Raw genomic sequence first — 18,912 nt, forward strand, 5'->3', positions numbered from 1 at the left:
TTCCTGTCCACAGCCGCACCCCCTCCTGTGCAGGCAGAAAGAACCCCCTGGTCCTCCCGGCCCTCCCTCCTGAAGAGAGGCAGGAGGAAAGCAGCAGCACCTTCCTTCAAAGGCAAAGGGAGATGATGGCAGATGCCCAGGACTGATGTGCAGCGAGAGCCCCGCAGCAGTGGGGCCCAGAGCAAGGGCTCTGTGGGAGGGAGGGCCTCACTAGCAGGAGACAGGGAGGGCTCTGTGCTGTGGGGACCGCAGCCCCCAAGAGGGGCCACCCCAGCTGCGTCCTCATCTTCAAATAAACAATGTTGCAGCCTAGGGCCAGGCTGTGGAGCGGAGCTGCCAACAGCTCCATCAGAAAGCCCTCATTTTGGGGGATGAAAATGTAGCTTTCAGTTTATCCTGGGTTGAGATTTTTCAGTGTCCTCTTGGGAGCCTGTTTTAAATTTTCATTGATTTAGATTTTGCAGGGATGAAGAAGTCCCCCCTCCACACCTTCCCCCCAACATAAACCCTTCCAAAAATAACCAAAACAAAACCACCAGTTGTTTAAAATGGTTTTACTTTTTGTTTTGGACTTTTTTTCCTTCTGTGCTATGGAATCAGAATAAAGCTCAAGAGAACAAATAGTTTCTTTAGGTTGGGCCGGAGCCTGGGGTGCTCTAGGATTTAGAAGTGTGTGTAGGGGCAGGAATGGAGGGCGGGGGATGACCTCAGAGTGGTCCTCCTGCAGGGCAGGAAAACAGGGCCCAAACCTCGCCTGAGCCCAGAAGCAGGCTGAACATCCCCCAGAGGGCTAAAAGGACTTCTGGGGGTCATCCTGTAATTCGGGTCTCCAGTCCATGCCTAGCAACCACCTCCCCAGCATGAGGAAGAAGAGATTTCTCTGCTGAAGACCTCAGTCCTGAGGTCTGGGCTTTCCCCTCTGGCCCTGCATCGTCTCTGTCACTTCATCACCTACCCTCCCACGCCTGTCCTCACACAGCTGGCTCCAGTACAGCGCGAAGCTGGAGCACGGATGAAGGAAACAGAGGTGTTCGAAGGTCTGAGAGATTCTATGCAGTCTCCTGGGTCTCCCACCTAGGGACAGGAAAGGCTGCCCTCCTGGGTGGTCTCTGCTTCCTCTACCCCAAACCGTCATCCTCAGAGCAAAGCTTCCTTGCTTCCTGCTTCTCACTCTGGCCCAAGGCTGAGAAGCATCCCCCCCACATTCCGCCTAATTGCTAAAGGAGGAAGTGTTTTCCCTGCTTGGCTCCCAGGCCCAGCAACTTGGGACTCCAGGGTGAAATTATCTAGACGCTTACCTACCTCAACCTAATTAGCTCCTGCCCCTTCTATGTCCTGCCTCCTTTTCTCTTAGTCTCATATTTTGAGCAATTCATCTACAATTGTCTTAGTTCTCTCACGGGCTTCCTTACTCCCCACAGCCCAGCCTAGAAGGAAGGACACAGAACCCACTACCATCACAAATAGAGCTCACCTCTTTCTCCAACTGATATCCTTGTAATAAGTTTCTGTGCAACATTTCACGGGAACAATCTTCCCCATGTTGTCATAAGTTCCTTCCAATTCTGTTGGGCTCTTTGTCCTAAGGTAAATCCTGCCGTCTCCCCGAGCCTCAGGGACTTCATCCGTGTGGCCGTCCAACATGCATCCGTTCACAGACACCAGCCAGTGTTGGAAGACACTCACCCGCCTGTGTGTCCCTCTGCCACCCACACTCACAAGGGGTGACTCGTGTGACTCATCCACAGAGGAACACACCGCTGTGTAGAGAAGAGGGATTTACAGAAATGGAAGCCCTGGAATGGGAACCAAGAGGAGGAATGAGGGTAGGCCCCTGGCCCAGGAAAGGAGGAGTAAAATCTCCCAAACCTCTCGGAGGTACATGGAAAGTCACGTGGCTCCCAGGAAATCCCAGAATCCCCTCCCTGGATTCTCTGAGGGACTAGCCAGTCTCATGTGGCTCCCAGCAGCCCCAGGTGAAAGGCCCCACACCTCTGCCCCCTGAAGGAGCCCTCTTTGTATGTCAGGAGTAGCTGCGGGCCCTGCTCTTCCCAGCCTCACGTGCCCACGTCAGCAATCACTGTCTGGATTATCTGCAGGCAAGAGACACACCCTAGAATACAGAAGAAAAATACCAAAACCTTGAGAGAATAATAATAACAACAACAATGGCAACAACAACAACAAGGCTTACTGCCTTGAGAGCTTAAAGCAATGTGGGTTATAGGTCACATTCAAGCTGTGACCAAATTTCTATAGTGTAAAGACTGTCAAACTGTGAAGACAGACAAGATAAGGAGTTGTTGGCACTTGATCTTCGTAATAAGTTTTTTTGTTCCTGCCCTTCCCACTTTTTTAATGAGGATGACTGGGGAATGAACTGCCATTCTGTGGGCATCTGCTGGCTTTGCCTGCCCAGCATCCATCCCCCTTTCTCTGGTACTGGTACCACTATTTTCATCTGGGAAAAAAACTCATCCTTTCTCTATGGTCAGTCCTCGGAGCTTGGGTGGGACTGATCCCATTCCGGGCTCTAGGGCTGGGCAGTAACCCACTGCTTGGCAAGTGGTTCAAGTGTACATAATGACCAATGAACCGAAAGAGGCAATCGCAGGACTTTTTTTTTTTTTTTTTTTTTTTTTTAGGCAGAGAAGGGGAGAAATACCTTTTTCTTCATTAAAGTTGCTGAAAGGGTAATATTTGTGGGTCTAGAGCATCAAACAGCCAGCTTGCCACTAGGAGGGGAAAAACCTGCCTGAGAATGAGGTTAATACAGAAGAAAGAAAAGTTGAAAGCTGAAAAAAGAGATCGTTTGAGTCCCTGGATCAAGCTCTATCTGAAGCCCAGATTGCCTGCGGACTTTTCAGTTGTACATACTAAAACAATTTCTTTAATTCTTTTCAGTCTTGTGTTTTGACTTCCATCTAACTCAGAACTTTTGTCTCTATTTTACAGATTAAAAAACAAGAACAAATGGAGCTTAGAGAAGCTAAGTACCTACCAAAGTGGCACATACTAATTAGTAACTATCAGAGTTTGGATATGAACCCGGACATGCCTGATTCCAAGTCTTAACTACTGTACTCTACAACCTCCCATTACACATCTTTCCCACAACTCTGTAGGCCTCCAACCTTACTTTGGTAAACATTTAGTGATTAACCATTCTGGAACATATGATGTCATCGCCAAGTACCCAAAGCCAGTGACTCTAGTCAGCCTTGCTTAGACCTCAGCGCATACCTACTGCTCTTTCTTGGGTCCGCTGAAGTTCCAGTTTTGGTTTTGAAGACCTTCCACTGAAGCTCGGAAGGCAGCCATAAGATAAGCACGTTCTGCAATCTGAGTCTTACCCTTTTTCTTTAGCCAAGAAAGCTACAACACTTTCCCCAATTGCTCACTGGCCCAGAAGCTACTGGAGTACTCAGACAACAACGCATAGATGAGACTGTTTGGCACTCTTTAGACTGGCGTGGATCACTATGGCTTTAGCTCAACTAGGGCAGAGGAACATTTAAGATCTGCAACAGGGTGGAGTGAGGTAGCAAAGCGCGTAGAGCCCATTCTTACTAGAACAGTCCCTGAAAAGGGAGCCTGCAAAATGACTACTGGACGTGATTCCAGTCCCCAATCGAGAAGAGGCTGGAAAAATTAAGGTACGCTTCTCTGAGAAGATCATATAACAAAAGCCCAAAAATAAAAAGGGTGGGAGGCTGGGGGGCGGTTCCCAAATGGTGATCTTAGCAAAGTGCCTGTGGGGAAAGTCACTCAGCTGGAACTCTAGAGGAATGAGGGTCCACATTCTGAGTCACCATTTGGAGTTAGGAGTTTGGAGTTTCAACTGGTAACTACCCCCAACCAATTTATTATAGAATCAGCACACAATTATCAGCAAAGTATGTGTTTGTGTCTAATCTGTTCAAAGGATTACTCTAGGAACTGAGGCCAGATTGAGAAGATTGCCTTTAATCAGAGACCAGATTAAAGTTTTGGCTGTTGTGGCATTTTGTTAAGCATTATTCCAATGCCTCTAATGTAACAGTTGAAATGAATGTTCATGCTTAATTTGAATACTCCTTAGTTCCACGGGGAACCCTCCACAAAAGGAAAAAAAAAATCATAAAATGTCAACCTTACACAGTGAAGCTACCAGAATTCGTACCTAAGTTTATGACTGGTACACATCTCTTGCTGAAGCACCAAATATTTTTTCTGGGTGGCCAGCAATATCGTATTCAACATCTAAAAATAATTTCCTTGGCCCAGAATATCCTCAAATCATTGAAAAATTTAGGCATTTTCTTTGGAAGGAAACAACAGAAACCAGCAGAGGATACACTAATAAATCCCACTGGCTGAAAAGTGTTTACAATGCTTCCATCCAGTTATGAATATAACAAAGAAACTCACAAAACACTTTCGAGAAGAATCTGCTGAATTGCCCTCTGACCCAGAGACCATTTGATCCTATGCTGGCTTTTGTGAAGCTTTCGGTTCATGCTTTTATTTAATTGTTCGTTGTTATTTCACTTCTCCCCCAGTTAGATTATAAAGTACGTGCAAGCCTATATCCTATCATTCTTTCAACCCACCACGGTGTCTAACTAACACCTGAGATCAGAAAGGGAACAAAACAGGCCTGCTGTTCTAATCCTGCGAATACTCAGTAAATGTCTTCAGTTCTCCTAGGTGTTTTGTCCTGGCTATGGCAGTCATGGAGCCTGAGGAGCCCTTGGCCTTACTACTATGGGGCAAGTGCCTACCCCACAGCCAAGTTCCCTTCTTCCTTGCAGGCAAAGTGGAGGAACTAGTCCTGGTTATGGTTAATCTGAGTGAGTCATGGCAGTAATGTCCCCCTTTGCCAGGAACTGGTCTAAGTGGGAATACACACACACACACACACACACACACACACACACATGTCTGGCCAATGAGATGTAAGGGAAAGTGCACTAGAGACTTCAGGAAATATTTTCTTCCCTGGTCAAAAGAGAGTATTGTACTGGAGAAGCTCCTCTTTTCCGGTTTTGCTACTTCCCTATTTTGGACACTGTCTCTGAGAATATGATGTCTGGAACTGAAGCAGCTGGAACTGAGACCATGAGACAAGTTTGAGGACAAAAAGTCCTTGCCGAGTGTATGCCAAGATGTTAGAAGAGAAGGACTGGAAAGACAGAGTGAGTCTTGGGACTTGATAAAATAACTGAACAGCTAAACTAACCATGGGACCCCCTGCTTCCAAATTCTTTATTACGGCAACAGTAACTGCCCCTACACTCTAGGTCCCCATTAGGTTTTTGTTACTTGCAGCTCAAAGCAACCATGTCTGCCGCCTTCTTCTGGGAGGGAGAACTATGACCAAATGGAAAGGACAGAAGTTCTGGAGCCAAAGAATTCTGGCTGAGAAAACCTGAGCAAGTTTCTTAACTTTCAGAGGGTCAGTATTATTAACGGTAAAATGTAGATAAAAATGGACACTTCATAAGCTCATTACTGTAAAAAGAAAAAAAAACAAAAGATGGTGAAAATGTTCCATGTGTCACAGTTGAGCATGTAGGAGGTGCTCAGTAAGTGTTAGCTGCCTTGCTTTCTTTCCCTCCCCACGGTCCCTATGTGGAGCAGAAGGGTCAGTGAGCTTTTCGGGAATAGGGAAACACCCCTGTGGAATGTCAAGAAAGAATGACTTGTCACCATCTTTCCTAGCTGGAGACAAGAGCAGAGATAGAGACAGCTGTCTGTGTGGGAGGCTGAAGCTCAAAGAACAGCTTATGACCTGCAGGCCTGTGTTGCCTCTACACAAACAAATCCCCTCCGTTAGTAGTTGCGATGGCCTTTTGTTGCGCCTGCTGCCTCCTGTGACTCAGCCTCCCCGCCTCACCATCTGCTCAGGGCCTTAATAGAGGCCTACTCCTTCTGAGCTGCTTCAAGCCTAGAGAGTCTGTTTCCCACAAGCTACCCACAGCTAGGAGTCTTTAAAATGCTGACTCCTCTGCTGAGTGGGCAGTGATCCGAGCAAGCACACGAGCCCTGGCAGCCTCTGGGCACTGTGGGCCCGTGGACAAGCAGCATGCAGACTACCCCTCTGTGGGCTTATTCCAAAGCTGCCTTGTTGGCCACTCTTACACCCTCCCTGGGCATACACAGATGTGCCCCCCCACACACACACACATTTCCACTCCCTGGACAGTGATAACTACTCCCTGAAGAGCTTGAAGTCTATCTTGAGTCACGCACCCTCCTCCCTCTCTTCTGAAGACAGGAGACCATGTTTGTCCAACTCGCCAAATCACACCGCAAGTCCCAGCCTGAGAGGTAGGACAGAACAGTGGCCAAGGCTCCCCTCCCAGCTCCAAGAATTACAACTGACATAACATTAAACAAGTTATCTAAAGTCTCTTGGGCTCTTTCATCTCATCTGGAAAATGAGGATAATAATAGAACTGTTGTGGTGATGTGTTTAAATGTGCCTACCACTGTGCCCAGCATGTGGTATGTGCTCTACAAGATGGATTCTCCAAGTCTCAATGCACAGTTAGGAAGAGACAGCTTCTGCCATGGGACAACTCCAAGATATGGTCCATCCAATCTGCCATCCTAATGAGCCATGGCTCATAAGACCAATACTTCCACCAGATCAAAGTCTTTGTCCATGTGTACGTACCTGGGATTCAAGAATGAACAAAGATCCTTAAGGGTTTATAGTAGAGAGGAAGAAACAATCTCAAAGACACAACCATAGTCACCAATTATGACAAATCCCATGAAGGATGAGGGAACTGTGAGGATGAATAGAGTTAACAGTAGGGGTGGGAATTTTATCAAGGAGTCAGAGAAGACCTCTTGCTGAGAATGACGGGGAAAATGTGTAGGAGCACAGTGTTCTTCACATCAATGCTAGCTGCATGAATAAATGCTCCATAAGCCAACGGTGGCACTGATGGAAAGACGGGTCCTCGGGACAGAACTGAAGAGCTCTCTCCATGACACAGCAAGGCCCTACAACCTCACTTCCTGAGGAAGGGTCTGCTCTGTGATCACGATCTCTAGAATGTTATGAGGTTTCAAAGGCCTTGTCTTATACCTTTCTCCCCCTAAGTGCTCTGGATTTTCTCATGAAGTGTCTGGTGCTACTCCACCAGGCAAAGCAGCAGTGGGCTTTGATGACCACATTTTCCCAACAGTCCGGGACTTGAGGCTATCTCCTACTGAAGCTCAAGCTAACGTTCTGCTAGATCCTCTACTGGGTTCCATTTTGCCAGTTTAACTTGTCCAGCTTGCTTTTCAGTGTTATCACTCTTTTAGTGATTGTCTTTGTTCTAACCTAATCTTTTGAAGTCCTTTAAATTCATGGGACCTCTTAGGAGAGCCCATACTATGTGTATATATCCATATATAAAGAGTAAGAAAGGGAGCCAAAGAATTCTGGCTGAGAAAACCTGAGCAAGTTTCTTAACTGAGCCTGGGTGGCTCAGTGGGTTAGGCCTCTGTCTTCAACTCATGTCATGATCTCAGAGTCCAGGGATCGAGCCCCTCATCGGGCTTCCTGCTCAGCGGGGAACCTGCTTTATCCTGCTCCTACTGTCTGTGCACTCTTGCTCTCTGTCAAAAAAATTTTTGTGAGAAAAAGTCACTGGCAGAATCAAATCAGCTTCGCCTTTTCTTGCTTCTGATGAGCATCATGTGTGGGACATCACTAAAGCCCACCACATGTGGTATATTTCCAACATAATTCTTTTGCTTCCCTGCTCACTTCCATTTTCCTGCTTGCTTTCCAATATGCTGCCAGAGTAATTCGGTACCACTAAGATTCTTGCCTGAGGCTTTGTACCGGTGATAGTCCGCCCCCACCACCACCCTTTAACCCATTTGTATTCGGTTCATGCTTCCCTTCACCTGAAATTATTCCCAACCTCTGCTTCTGGGCACTTCCAGCCTCTCTGTAGTTTGCCACTGATGCCTTAAGGAATCTTTAAGGACCATTCATTTGCTCACTCATTCAACTGGTTAATGAGCACCTACTATGTATAAGTCCCTGAACTATAAGAATACAAAAATGACTAAGACATACTACTTGTCTTTATTACTCTGTGGTCTCAAGGATCTCACAGTCTCTGATAAACAGACAATAGCAAGTCACTGCATTAGAGATCGTAAATTGAAGTGTGGACAGAATATTGTGTGGACATTAAGAAAAAGGAAGGAATAACTCAGATTAAAAGCTACAACCCAGTACAAGAATATCTGAGCCATATTTGAGAAGGGCTGCAAGGTCTTTCTTCCTACACTAACAACTTGTGCAAACAATTCAGTGTGTCAAAGAGCACAGTGGGCATCCAGAAACCCGGAAATGATTCACACTGATTCACACTGGCTGCCTCACAGCACAGGGGTGCAATGGGAGAAAATCAGGGACAAGGACAAAGGAGTCTGGTAAAAAAAGTTAGTGGCAAAATGCAGGTCAGTTGAGTATCCAAAAGAAAAAATGGCTGTCATTGATCATAAGACATTAAATAAATAAAACCCCAGAAGTCCACAGTGAAAGTAAAGAGAAAAGAAAAACATGCCCTTATTTGAAACCATTAGAGACAATTTTACACCAACTTCTGATTCTGAAAATAGATAATAAAAGGAATAAACGAAGCATTTACACTGCCTTTCAGAAGGAAGTAGAGTTCATTGCTAGATGATGAGAATAAAGTCTTCCTTAAAGAAAAATACAAGATAACACATGTAAAGGAAATGCCAGGACTAGAAAGTCACTACTTCACAACCCATAGTGAAATAACGGGTTTGGGCAAATGTCATCAATGGCTGTTAAAACCTTGGGATGAAAGTTTAAGGCAACAGTATCCTTACAGTAATTTCCGAGATTTCCTGCTAAACTGGGAGAGAGAAATATGGTGATCACCATCTTAACCAAGAGAGCAAACAAACAGCATGACAGTGGGACCAGCTGTCACTTCGCCTTCCAGAGAGATGCACTGTGAAGTACCTGCGTCATCTGTGTACTCTCGCCAAAGGCATTCCATCTGCATCCTCGGCTTACAAGAAATACGGGAGACAGAGGAAAAAGTTAACTGACACCAGGAAGATAAAGTCAGAAAAATCTGGAATTGGGGATATCCTTTAAGACAACTGACCCAACTTCTTCAGAAAGTCGATGTTATGAGGGGGACAAAAGTGAGGGGATTTTGTTCAAAAAAGATTGAAGAGATCACTAGAAAAATGCCTGAACATTACTGTAAGATAATCTTGGGAACAGTGGAGAAATCTAAATATGGACTGGATACTAGGTGGCATTTAGGAACTGTGTTCTGCAGTGTGATAATAGTCTTAGGTTTACACAGGAGAAAATCTTTATGAGATGGATGCTGAGTAATTTAGGGGTGAAGGGTCAAGCAAGATATTTTCAAATTGTTCACTAAAACATAGATATATATATAGAGAGAGAGAGAGAGAGACAAAAAATATGGCACAAGGTTAAAAATCATTGAACTTAAAAAGTATACTTAAAAAGTAATCATTGTGGTTTGTCAATTTTTATGTATACTGAAATTCTTCATAATAAAAAAGTTTGAAGTAGAAAATATTCTTCTTAGGATTTCGAACCTTACTCCTGAAGGTTTTGAACAGGTGACTGACATAATCAAATTTACATTTTAGAAAGATTACTGACTTACTGCATTTGCAGTAAGCGTTTATCGACCACAGGCATCAGATGTTGAGTGAACCCTGAGTGAGACGCTATGGGAGACAGGAAAACCAGAAAGGCATTGCGTGGCAGGAGGAGCACTTACCGTGTAATGGAGGAGATGAGACATGGAACACCAAGCACTGGTAGAGCCTTCTTGTCAGAAGAGGTGCCCGGGGAGCTGGGGCAGGGACAGCGTGCGTACACGGTGCTTCCAACTATTAGGTGATATGCGTGTCAGCGGCATAGCCACACAGCTCCAGAAAGGATGAGCCTACAGGTGACTAACATCTCCCATTCGTTCCAACCACTTGAGCTCTCCTTATTCTCTGATGGCAGCACTATGCTTCCCTGAAATAGAGTGTGAGAGTGTGACCCATTCCTGGCCCAAGGAACCTAACTCATGTCTCCTGAGATCCAGCAGGGACTACTGGCAAAGATTTTCATCCCTGAAAAGGACAGAGACATGTGAGAAGATCTCCCTCTCCTCCTCCCTGCCCACCTTTAAGTGAGGCTGGGGAATCATAAGAAGACAGCCAAGAGAAGAGGAAGAGCCGGAATGGACCAGCGCCCTCATATCACAGAGCCACTGAAGCAAGCCTGTTAACTTCTTGTTACACCAGACTTCTTGTTACGGGAGAAAAATTATCTCCTTTTTTCCAAATCATTCATCTTCAGGTATTGAAACTTTAAGCCGAGCCTAACCGTAGAACAAAGCAGTTAAAGGAAGCCTCAGCCGCTGTTCTGGGTCACCCAACCTCAGCCAGCCCTGCTGCTAACTGAGCTCTGCGGGCGGGCTCTCGTTTGGATGGTCAAGAAGGTTCACACCTACATGCCAACTGCAACTGGCTGGGACTGACCAGAGTGCTGCGCTGAGGGTTCTGATGCACTATGCGAAGGCTTAATTACAGGTTCTGTGGTAAGAAGTGCCTAGATTCGTAGTACCAGGTATCTATCTGCTTGGGCCACCTGTTTACCATTCCAAGTATGGATGAAGTCTGGATTTGGCAGACCTGAGTTTGGGTTCTGGCTCTATTGCTTACTACTACTTCAGTGGTTTTGGTCAAGTCATTTAAGCTCTTTGAGCCATCTTACCAGATAGTTGTTATAATTGAGATAATGTAAGAGACTACGTCAAGTGTCACACCGATGGGAGCTATTTTGTCTTATTTCTCAAGGCTCAGCTGAGAACCAGGTTGACAGGAGGCAGGGAGAGAAGGAATTCAAGGTTGGAGCCTTGTAGAGTATGTAACCGAACACCCAACCAGAGAATGTGGATCTGGGGTCCACAAGCACAAAGTCAGAGTTTCGGGTGAAAATGAATCAGCAGAAGTGAGTTGGGACCCCGAATGGTGAAATATGGCTGCAGAAGATTCCAAAAGCAGAAATGAAGATGCTAAGGACAAAGAGAGATAAAAGCCATAGACTTAATAGCCTGGATTTTCTCTCTCTCTCTCTTTTTTTTTCATTTGTTTATTTTTATTTTTGGTTTTTTTGCTGCCCCAACCCCTGAGGGGTATGAGCCACCCATCAGTAACAGTGGTTCACAAAGGCCCAGATCTCAAGGGGTGAGAGGGCAGGAGGAGTTTCCACAATTTTCAAAGGGACAAATGAGGGCAAAGTTTCCTCCCTAGGTGAGGCCACCCCTTATCAGTGTGCCTCCCTGCCTTGTTGCAAACTGGTGTAGACCAGAGGCAGGAAGCCCAAAGTGTAAGGAGAGACAGTCCGAAGCGGATAAAAACTTGCCATAAGCTATGAGTAGTAAGACTAGTTTTGTCTCCTCCCTCACCCATGGCATAATCAAACTCCTCATAACTCCCAAAAAAGCCCACCCAGTAACAAGTTTAGAAACCAGAAAGCGGCCTTTTGTAATAAAACTCAAAGTTGAGGAAAAGGTGAGGGATTCAGTCTAACAAGAATTACTGCAAAATGCCCTCACTTTCCGGGTTATTAAAAACCTAACTGCCCTGTGAATTCTTAGAAGTCAGATAGCAAGAGGCTTCCTTTAGTTCCCATATGGACCTAAAACACTCAGCAGCCCTATGCAGGAAAAGGGAAAAAAAGAGATTGACTGACAATTCCAGGCAAAATCTGAGAGATTGAAACCTAGAAGGGGGGCAGAATTCAAAGTGCTATTTGTTCATAGCTATGAACATAGTTCATGTCTACAACTGAGAATGGCACATACAGGAGGCAATGAATGAATGAGCCCATGGGGAGGTGGTGAACCCCAGATCAGAGAAGATCTCCAAAGAACCAAAGAGAGGGGCATGAAAGGGGGGCCAGGGAGTGAAGGCTTTGCACCTCTGAAGACGCGAGTGTGTGAGCTGAATTGGGCAGAGAGTCCCTTCTAACGTATAACCCCAGAGGCCTCTGCATGAATCCCAAGATGCTTGAGCATCAGATAGAGGCGGCTCTCCAGACCCTTTCACACTCCACATATCACTAATGGGTATTTTAAAAAAATTTGTTTTTTAGTTGAAAGCATTCAAAATTGGGAGATTCTGCATAAAAATCCTGATTCCTCCCACTGCCCTTCAAAGATGCAGCTGCACTAGGCCTGCACTCCCAAATAAACAATCTAGCTCTGCAGACCAGTCACACACCATCTCCACCTCGGCCCACCGCTCCCAGGCTCACACAGAGGGAAGGCCGCGTGTAGACAGAGAGAAGAGGACCACCTACAAGCCGGGAGAGAGGCCTTTAGAGGAAACTAACCCTGCTCACAATTTGATCCGACACTTCTAGACTCCAAAACGGAGCAAGTCAATTTCTGTTATTTAAGCCACCCCATTGGGGTTCCTTCAGTACGGCAGCCCCAACAAACACATACATATACCCTCATGAAACAAATCTGGCCTGCTTTTTTGCAAATTTAATTACCAGACTAGCCCTGAGGCATTTGACCCACTAAAACCCTTTAAAACTGTGTTTTAAACTCATACAATCGTTTAATATTTGAACACCTACTATGCTCTGAACACTGCACATTTATTGAATCATGCCCTTTATCCCATAAACCAATTTGGGGGGGGGGGCATTTAACAACCCACTTCTAATTTTTTCCAACTGTTTTCTGCTGGGCAGCTTTTCGTGGCCTTTTGTTGCTGTGGCTGCTTCCCCTGATGAATAGAATTAGCCTTCTTATAGATGCATTATGAACAGCATCAGAGACCCTAGTTCTCAACCCTGGCTAGACAACAGAATCATGTGGGATGTTTCTAAAACACCTAGACCTGGACCAACCCCTTCCCACATTCCGATTTAGTTGGCATTTATGCAGAGCTCCGGCTATATATTTAAGCTTCTCGGATCATTCTCAAGTGCAACCAGAGCACTATTACTCTAGTCTGAGTGGGACTTGAATGTCATTTGCTCTGCTACTCGAAGTACAGTTCACAAACCACCAGCACTGGCATCACCTGAAATTTTGTTAGAAATGTAGAATCTCAGGTTCCACCCTGGACTACTGAATCGGAATTCATAGTTTCACAGGATTCCTCACACAATTCAAAATTCAAAATTTGAGAAACACTGGATTTCCACTAAAATCATCTGGAAAACTCGTTAAAAACAAGAATGACCTGTCTTCCTCCCAGAACGAACCACAGAGTCTCAATTTCTGCTAAGGGCATGAGAATCATTGTTCTGTAGCTAGTCACACCAGGGCCTTAGACCTACGAATCACTCTTTGAGGCCAACGTATACATCCCCTCAACTATGCAGCCTCAGCTCCACCTTCCAACTCTTTTTTTAAAATAAAAAATATAACAGAGATACAGGCTTTTATTTTTCCATAATGCATGCAAGCTTACAACTATTTATACTGTTTGGGAACAAAGGAATAATTGCATTATTACCAGGGTGTCAAATTACCAAGACAACCAGTAACTGATTGCTTTTGGGAGGTTATTTTCACAGAACACAGAAACAATTTCCAAATTATACTTCCAAGACCAGTTATATTATGAAACCAGGACAAGCTGATGATATTTCTAACAGTCACACAAGCCTCCATCTTTCTCAGGCAAAAAAGACTGATATTCTGGTGAAGGGTCTCAGGTAAGCACCTTATTCTATCAGTCTTTGAAAGATTTACAACAGAACAATCTCTCTCTCTCTCTCCTTTCGTGGATACAGGGGAATGGGAGCATCTTTTCATCTCTTTTTGAGATTCCCTATTTATCCTGAAGACTTTCACTTCTAAGGCCCATTTCTGGAACTTCATTAGTTAACATTCAGAGCAAAAAGCAAAAAGCAGACCTGATGTGATCATGATAGTGCGGCCCACCACTATCACCACCAAAAGAGAGTCCTGATCTCCCAAAGTAGTCAAGGTTGAATTGGCACAGTGTCGGATTTTCCATCAACAATACAGGTGGAGAGAGGAAGATACCAGGCTGATCATAATTGATGTAGCTAGGTGACGGGTACACAGGGTCCAGGTACCATCCTCTCCATTTCTGTGCTTGTCTGAAAATGTCCATAATAAAGAGCAAAAAGTAAAAAAAAAAAAAAAAAAAAAAAGCAGACCTATACAGCTATATTGTCCCATTAGGCAAAAATGGGGGAAGTGGTAAGATTTTACTTATGGCAAAATAAGCAGCATATAGCATCAATCTTCCACATACGCAAGGCCACACCTAGAACAAAAGAGAAAGCATCCAAAGTAACATTATTCTGCTTTGGATTTGTTTATGTGATTTATAAAATCCACTAATGATGAACTAATGATTGGACAAAACCGTGGGCAACCCTCACCCAGGCACTGTATTGACCCATGACCCCTTAATTCTCCCCTCCTTATTCTGGGGAATGCCCCTTCCTGTCCTTGCCCTCACTGAGAGAGAGGTATACTTTCCCTGAGGCTTCCCAAGCCATTTCTACCAGCATCTCCAGGCCCTTCCACACCAGGCTCATTCCTGCCCTGTTCTTGCTCCAAGTCCCCCACCTGTCAATCTCTCTCTACAAATTTTGAATCAAGGCCTCCCCAGCCCTTGCAGAGCTCAGAACGAGGTCTCCCATAAGGAAAAGGAGATTGGGGGAAGGAATGTGTAGTTACAGTCCTACCCCTCCACCCTTAGGCATGCAAAGGAGAAAGAGGGCCCAGCTCAGCTTTTATACTCACTGGAAATGAGCCCTGGAGATCCAGAATGGATTCTGCCCACCCTGTCCCCATGCCCCAAGATGGAAGCCTATCCTAAGGGTATTTAAAGGTAGAAATAAAGAGAGCAAAGGACTGCTGAGAGTAGAAAGCTGGGGAATGAGGGCCAGACGGCCAGAGGCTACCACAGAGGAGGAAACTCTATGAGCTAACTGGGTCTTAAGGGGCATCAAAAAAAAAAAAAAAGTTGGAACAGGAGTAAACACTAGTCCACAACACTGCTGCCTTAGGGCTTATAATTCTAACACATGTGTAGCCATGAAAAGAATTTTAAACATGAGAATTATACAGTGAACCCAGGAGTCAGAGCCAAGGTCTGACCACAGACCAACTTGGCCTTCTGGCTTCCTCTACCCTCTGTTTCCCCAGTGCGTGAGTGTGCACAGCAAGTCCCACCTGTCTCTCTAGCTGTATGCAGAAAACCCTGGTTTCTCAGTTGTTTTCTCTTTCTGAGCTGTGGTAATATTGCGACAAAAAAGGGAGGGAGAAGTGGAGGAAAAAAGGACAGGAGAGGAAGGGAGGAAGGAAGGAAGAGAGGGAATGAAGGAAGGGCAAGTAAGGTATAGAGGAGTAAGATGAAGCAGACGCAGGCCCACAGATAAGAAATATCACTTCCCCAGCAACCCTGCTATAGCACTCTGGTCCTGTGCTAGGAAGGAATAAGTGGAGTTGACAAAGGTACCTAGGTTACATGTGGGTCCATTCCCCACCCTCACCTGGAGCCACGGAACGATGACAGTGAGCACACGTCCACACACCCGCCCATCGGTCTGGTAGGCAGCAGGGTTCCTGGAAGGTGTGTGTCTCATGCACTGGCAGGGGGCCTGGGTCCACAGGCAGTTCTTGAGGTCTTCGCTGACCCGGAGGTCAACTGGGGCCAATAGCAACGCAGACAAGTCTCAGTGGCCTGACAGTGACGGGGCACAGTATAGACCTTGATGAATGTTCAACAGTAGAAGGGCCCAGAGGCAGGAAGAGACACATGATGGTATAGAACACGTGGCATAGTGCTTCTCACCCTTAACCTCATCCATGCCTAGCAGTCAAGTGCTATTCTGCATATCCAGCAGGGCAGCAGAGGCGCCTGGCCAAAGTCAGAGATCCAGCAGGTGATGGCAACTAGGCTGGTGACCCCAGAGCTTTGGAACAATTAGTTTTGGCTGATGGCCAATAACATGTGCGCTAGCTTCATTATGCAGTGGCAACAGAAAAACTGGCCCTAGGTGGCACGCAGGGCCAGCATGAACACAAAGCTCAGCAAGTCACTGGCCTTGAAGTAGCAGAGCTTGAGGATGCACTGGTCCTCTTGGAGGATGACTCACGAGTGTCCATGTTAAAGACAGCTAGGAAGGGCCAGAGCCAAGATCATGGTCCAGGCAATGTAGACAAAGGCAGCACACACTTGAAGCATGTGCGCTGAACATATAAACAGTAGGATTGAGATCATTTAACATGTAACACTAATGTGAAAAAGCAAGAAGGCCACAAGGAGGCTAAAGAACATGATCATAGATACCATATTCTTATAACTGAAGTCCAAAGGGAATACAGTGCAGAGGCCAATATGAAGAGAAGGCAGACAGCCAAACACGTGTTGTTAGCTAGGCACAGGTCCAATGGGAGGTAGTAGGGAGGCCAGTGCGGGATCAGTTGGACTTGTTTGCCCCAGGCTCTGGGGTCTCCACTGGCTGCCTTGCTGGACCTTGCCTGCCTTCCTTTCCTTTCTCAGCACGGGCCCCTTCACTCATAAGGTAGTACTGCAGGGGATTGGGCCACAGTTCTTCGTTGATTATCTCCACAATCTTGTCAGACTCAATGGAGCTGTGGTTTGAAAACCACCCAAAGAAGCTACGGCTGTTGTCGGGGTTCCCCTGGCTTAAGGACTGGAGATCATGCCCTGGGAGCCACTGGATTGGAGTAGAACGAGACACCACCTGACCCGAAGGCCCACACCCATATTCCTTGATGAGCACCTTATTTTGGAAATAGGGGTTGCGCCCAAAGTAGAACTTGATTTTGTAGCCCAGTCTGGCAAGGCCAAGCTCTTCCACTTCCAAGCTGTTCAGGTAGCTGAGAACCTCTTTGTCTTGGTTGTTCAGAAAGGATGATAGCTGGGGGTGGTTCTGAAAAGCTTGTCCCCAGAAGCCCGGGATATTCTGGATGAGGAGGTTCCTGCGCTCTAAGTGATGCAGTCGCAACTGCCCAAACTTCCGCGAGAGCCGAAGGTAGGCCCTGTCTGCCTGGGCGTTCATGGTCTCCAGCTTCAGCTGGACGGTCTCCAGCGTATCCATGCTGCCATCTGTCGCCGGGGGCCCTGACCCTGCATCCTTCTCCACCTTCTTTTCCTCTACCACGGGGACGGAGACATTCTCGCCTGTGGCCCCCTTCTTCAGCTTCCCACCGGCTATGGCCTGCGGCCCCCTCCCCGCCGTGCTACAGGTTTCTGGGGCCTTCTTCCCGGCAGGGCCACGCCGATTTCCAACGCGGGGGCCATTTTTAGGCCTTCCCACGCTTCCCACGGTTCCCACGAAGACAGTGTCTGTTGCTAGGCGCTCCGAGAGGGATGTGGCCTTCCCTGGGCCGGACCTAGTCGCGGCCTGCCCGCGATCCCCCGCAGCTCGGGCCCGGAGCGCGAGGCCACAGTCCAGGGGGAGCCGGCAGGCAGCGTCCTCCCCGGGCCGACGGGATGGCGCGGGCGCAGCGGTTTCCAGGCCACCCCAACCCGCGCCAGCCTGCACCTGTGCCGCCTGGGTTTCCTCCCCGAGCCTCTGGCACTGTGGCGGGTCCGGGTCGCGGGGGGCGTCGGCAGGAGCAGCGCGGACTCGGGCCTTGCCGCGGCCTTTGCCCCGGCTTTTGGCGCGGGAAGACTTTCTACCCCGACTTCGGCCGCTCATGGTGGTAGCGGAAGCGGCTTCAAAGCCACGCTCCGATCCCGCCGCCCCTGGCGCCAGCTCGCGGTCCCCAGCGAGCGGGCCTCTCCATGGCAACCGTCGACGTCACGGCTGTACGACTGTACCGTCGCGCGAGGACGGGCTGCGCGCGGCGATTGGCTCCGCGGCCGCAGCTGCGCAGGAGCCGACCCTCCCAGACACCCCCTCCTCCATCGCACCGTGCCTCGCTGTGTCTGTTGGAGGCGGGCGTGCTTTCCTTTCGTTGCTTCCGGTGGGTCGCAGCGTGCCGGCTGGATCTCGTAGAGCACGTCTGATCACTCTCACACAAGACAATATGACGACAGCCATCACGTCCATCCCCATCCCCCTCCCCATCATCTTCTTTCTAAACTAAACATCTTCCGTTCCTTGATTACCTCTAGTGACATTTGCCTCGAGGAAACTGTTGTTGGCCCCTCTGTTTTGTCTTTGAAAGCCTTTGCGGAGGGGTTTGCCACGGTGCCTGAGCTCCGAGAATGTAGAGGTGGGTACCGTCGGGCCAGGTCACAAAGCGATTTGATAGGTGGTGGGATGTTACCCGTGATTATAAAAATAACCAGTATTTTGTGAGCATCAGTATGAACCAGGCACCTGACTCCATGCTGTATCTGCATCCTCTCGATAAATGAGGGTAGTGGGGGTGGTGTTCCTACTTTCCGGATGAGAGAACTGTGGCTCCAGGACCCCAAGGAGTATTCCTGATATTACACAGTAAGGAATAGAAGCACAGTTCAAATCCATCTGGCTATCTGGCTTTTGACCTTGCTTTATATTCACAAGTAGATAGTCCTCCCAGGCCTGCTCTGCAGAAGGCCAGCCTTGCAGGGTATTCTCTCTTCTACCTAGGAGCATAACCCACATCCTCTAAGCTGCCTCAAGCCTAGATTACAGGGCTGGTCTTTCACTCAAAGTATATAGGACCAGGAGTGAAAGCCACAAGTCAGAACTTCTGTAATTGGAGTAAAATAGGAATGTGGTCAGAGCCTCCACAGTGGCAGCGGGGAGGCCCTAGAAACTTCTTAGATCCTGCATGGAAACAGCCAGACAACCTATCTCTTGTTCCTGGAGGGAGTTCTAGACCATGCTCTTACTAGCCAAGTGATAGGACTTTGAAATGGGGAGACCAG

The 18,912-nt window shown here is 47.2% G+C and overlaps 1 protein-coding gene and 1 long non-coding RNA gene across 2 annotated transcripts; both read right to left on the reverse strand.

Moving 5' to 3' along the window:
• Window positions 1-539: 539 nt before the first annotated feature.
• Window positions 540-10,379, reverse strand: LOC132013204 (uncharacterized). Its single transcript, XR_009402917.1, has 2 exons — window positions 9,798-10,379; window positions 540-2,113 (listed from the first exon to the last, which is right to left on the reverse strand). It is a non-coding gene; the product is annotated as an uncharacterized LOC132013204 (long non-coding RNA).
• Window positions 10,380-13,459: 3,080 nt separating this feature from the next.
• Window positions 13,460-17,866, reverse strand: TSPYL5 (TSPY like 5). The gene is made up of 2 exons (XM_059394906.1): window positions 15,572-17,866; window positions 13,460-14,334 (listed from the first exon to the last, which is right to left on the reverse strand). Exon 1 carries the CDS (start codon window positions 17,747-17,749, stop codon window positions 16,502-16,504), a length of 1,248 nt encoding a protein of 415 aa, XP_059250889.1. The 5' UTR covers window positions 17,750-17,866; the 3' UTR covers window positions 13,460-14,334; window positions 15,572-16,501.
• Window positions 17,867-18,912: the final 1,046 nt, after the last annotated feature.

The sequence above is a fragment of the Mustela nigripes genome, chromosome 3 (genome assembly GCF_022355385.1).
Source record: "Mustela nigripes isolate SB6536 chromosome 3, MUSNIG.SB6536, whole genome shotgun sequence".
Lineage (NCBI taxonomy): Eukaryota > Metazoa > Chordata > Mammalia > Carnivora > Mustelidae > Mustela > Mustela nigripes.

Bases quoted from the DNA above. Each gene is read 5' to 3' on its own strand.
- TSPYL5 (XM_059394906.1), bottom strand. From the start codon at position 17,749: ATGAGCGGCCGAAGTCGGGGTAGAAAGTCTTCCCGCGCCAAAAGCCGG.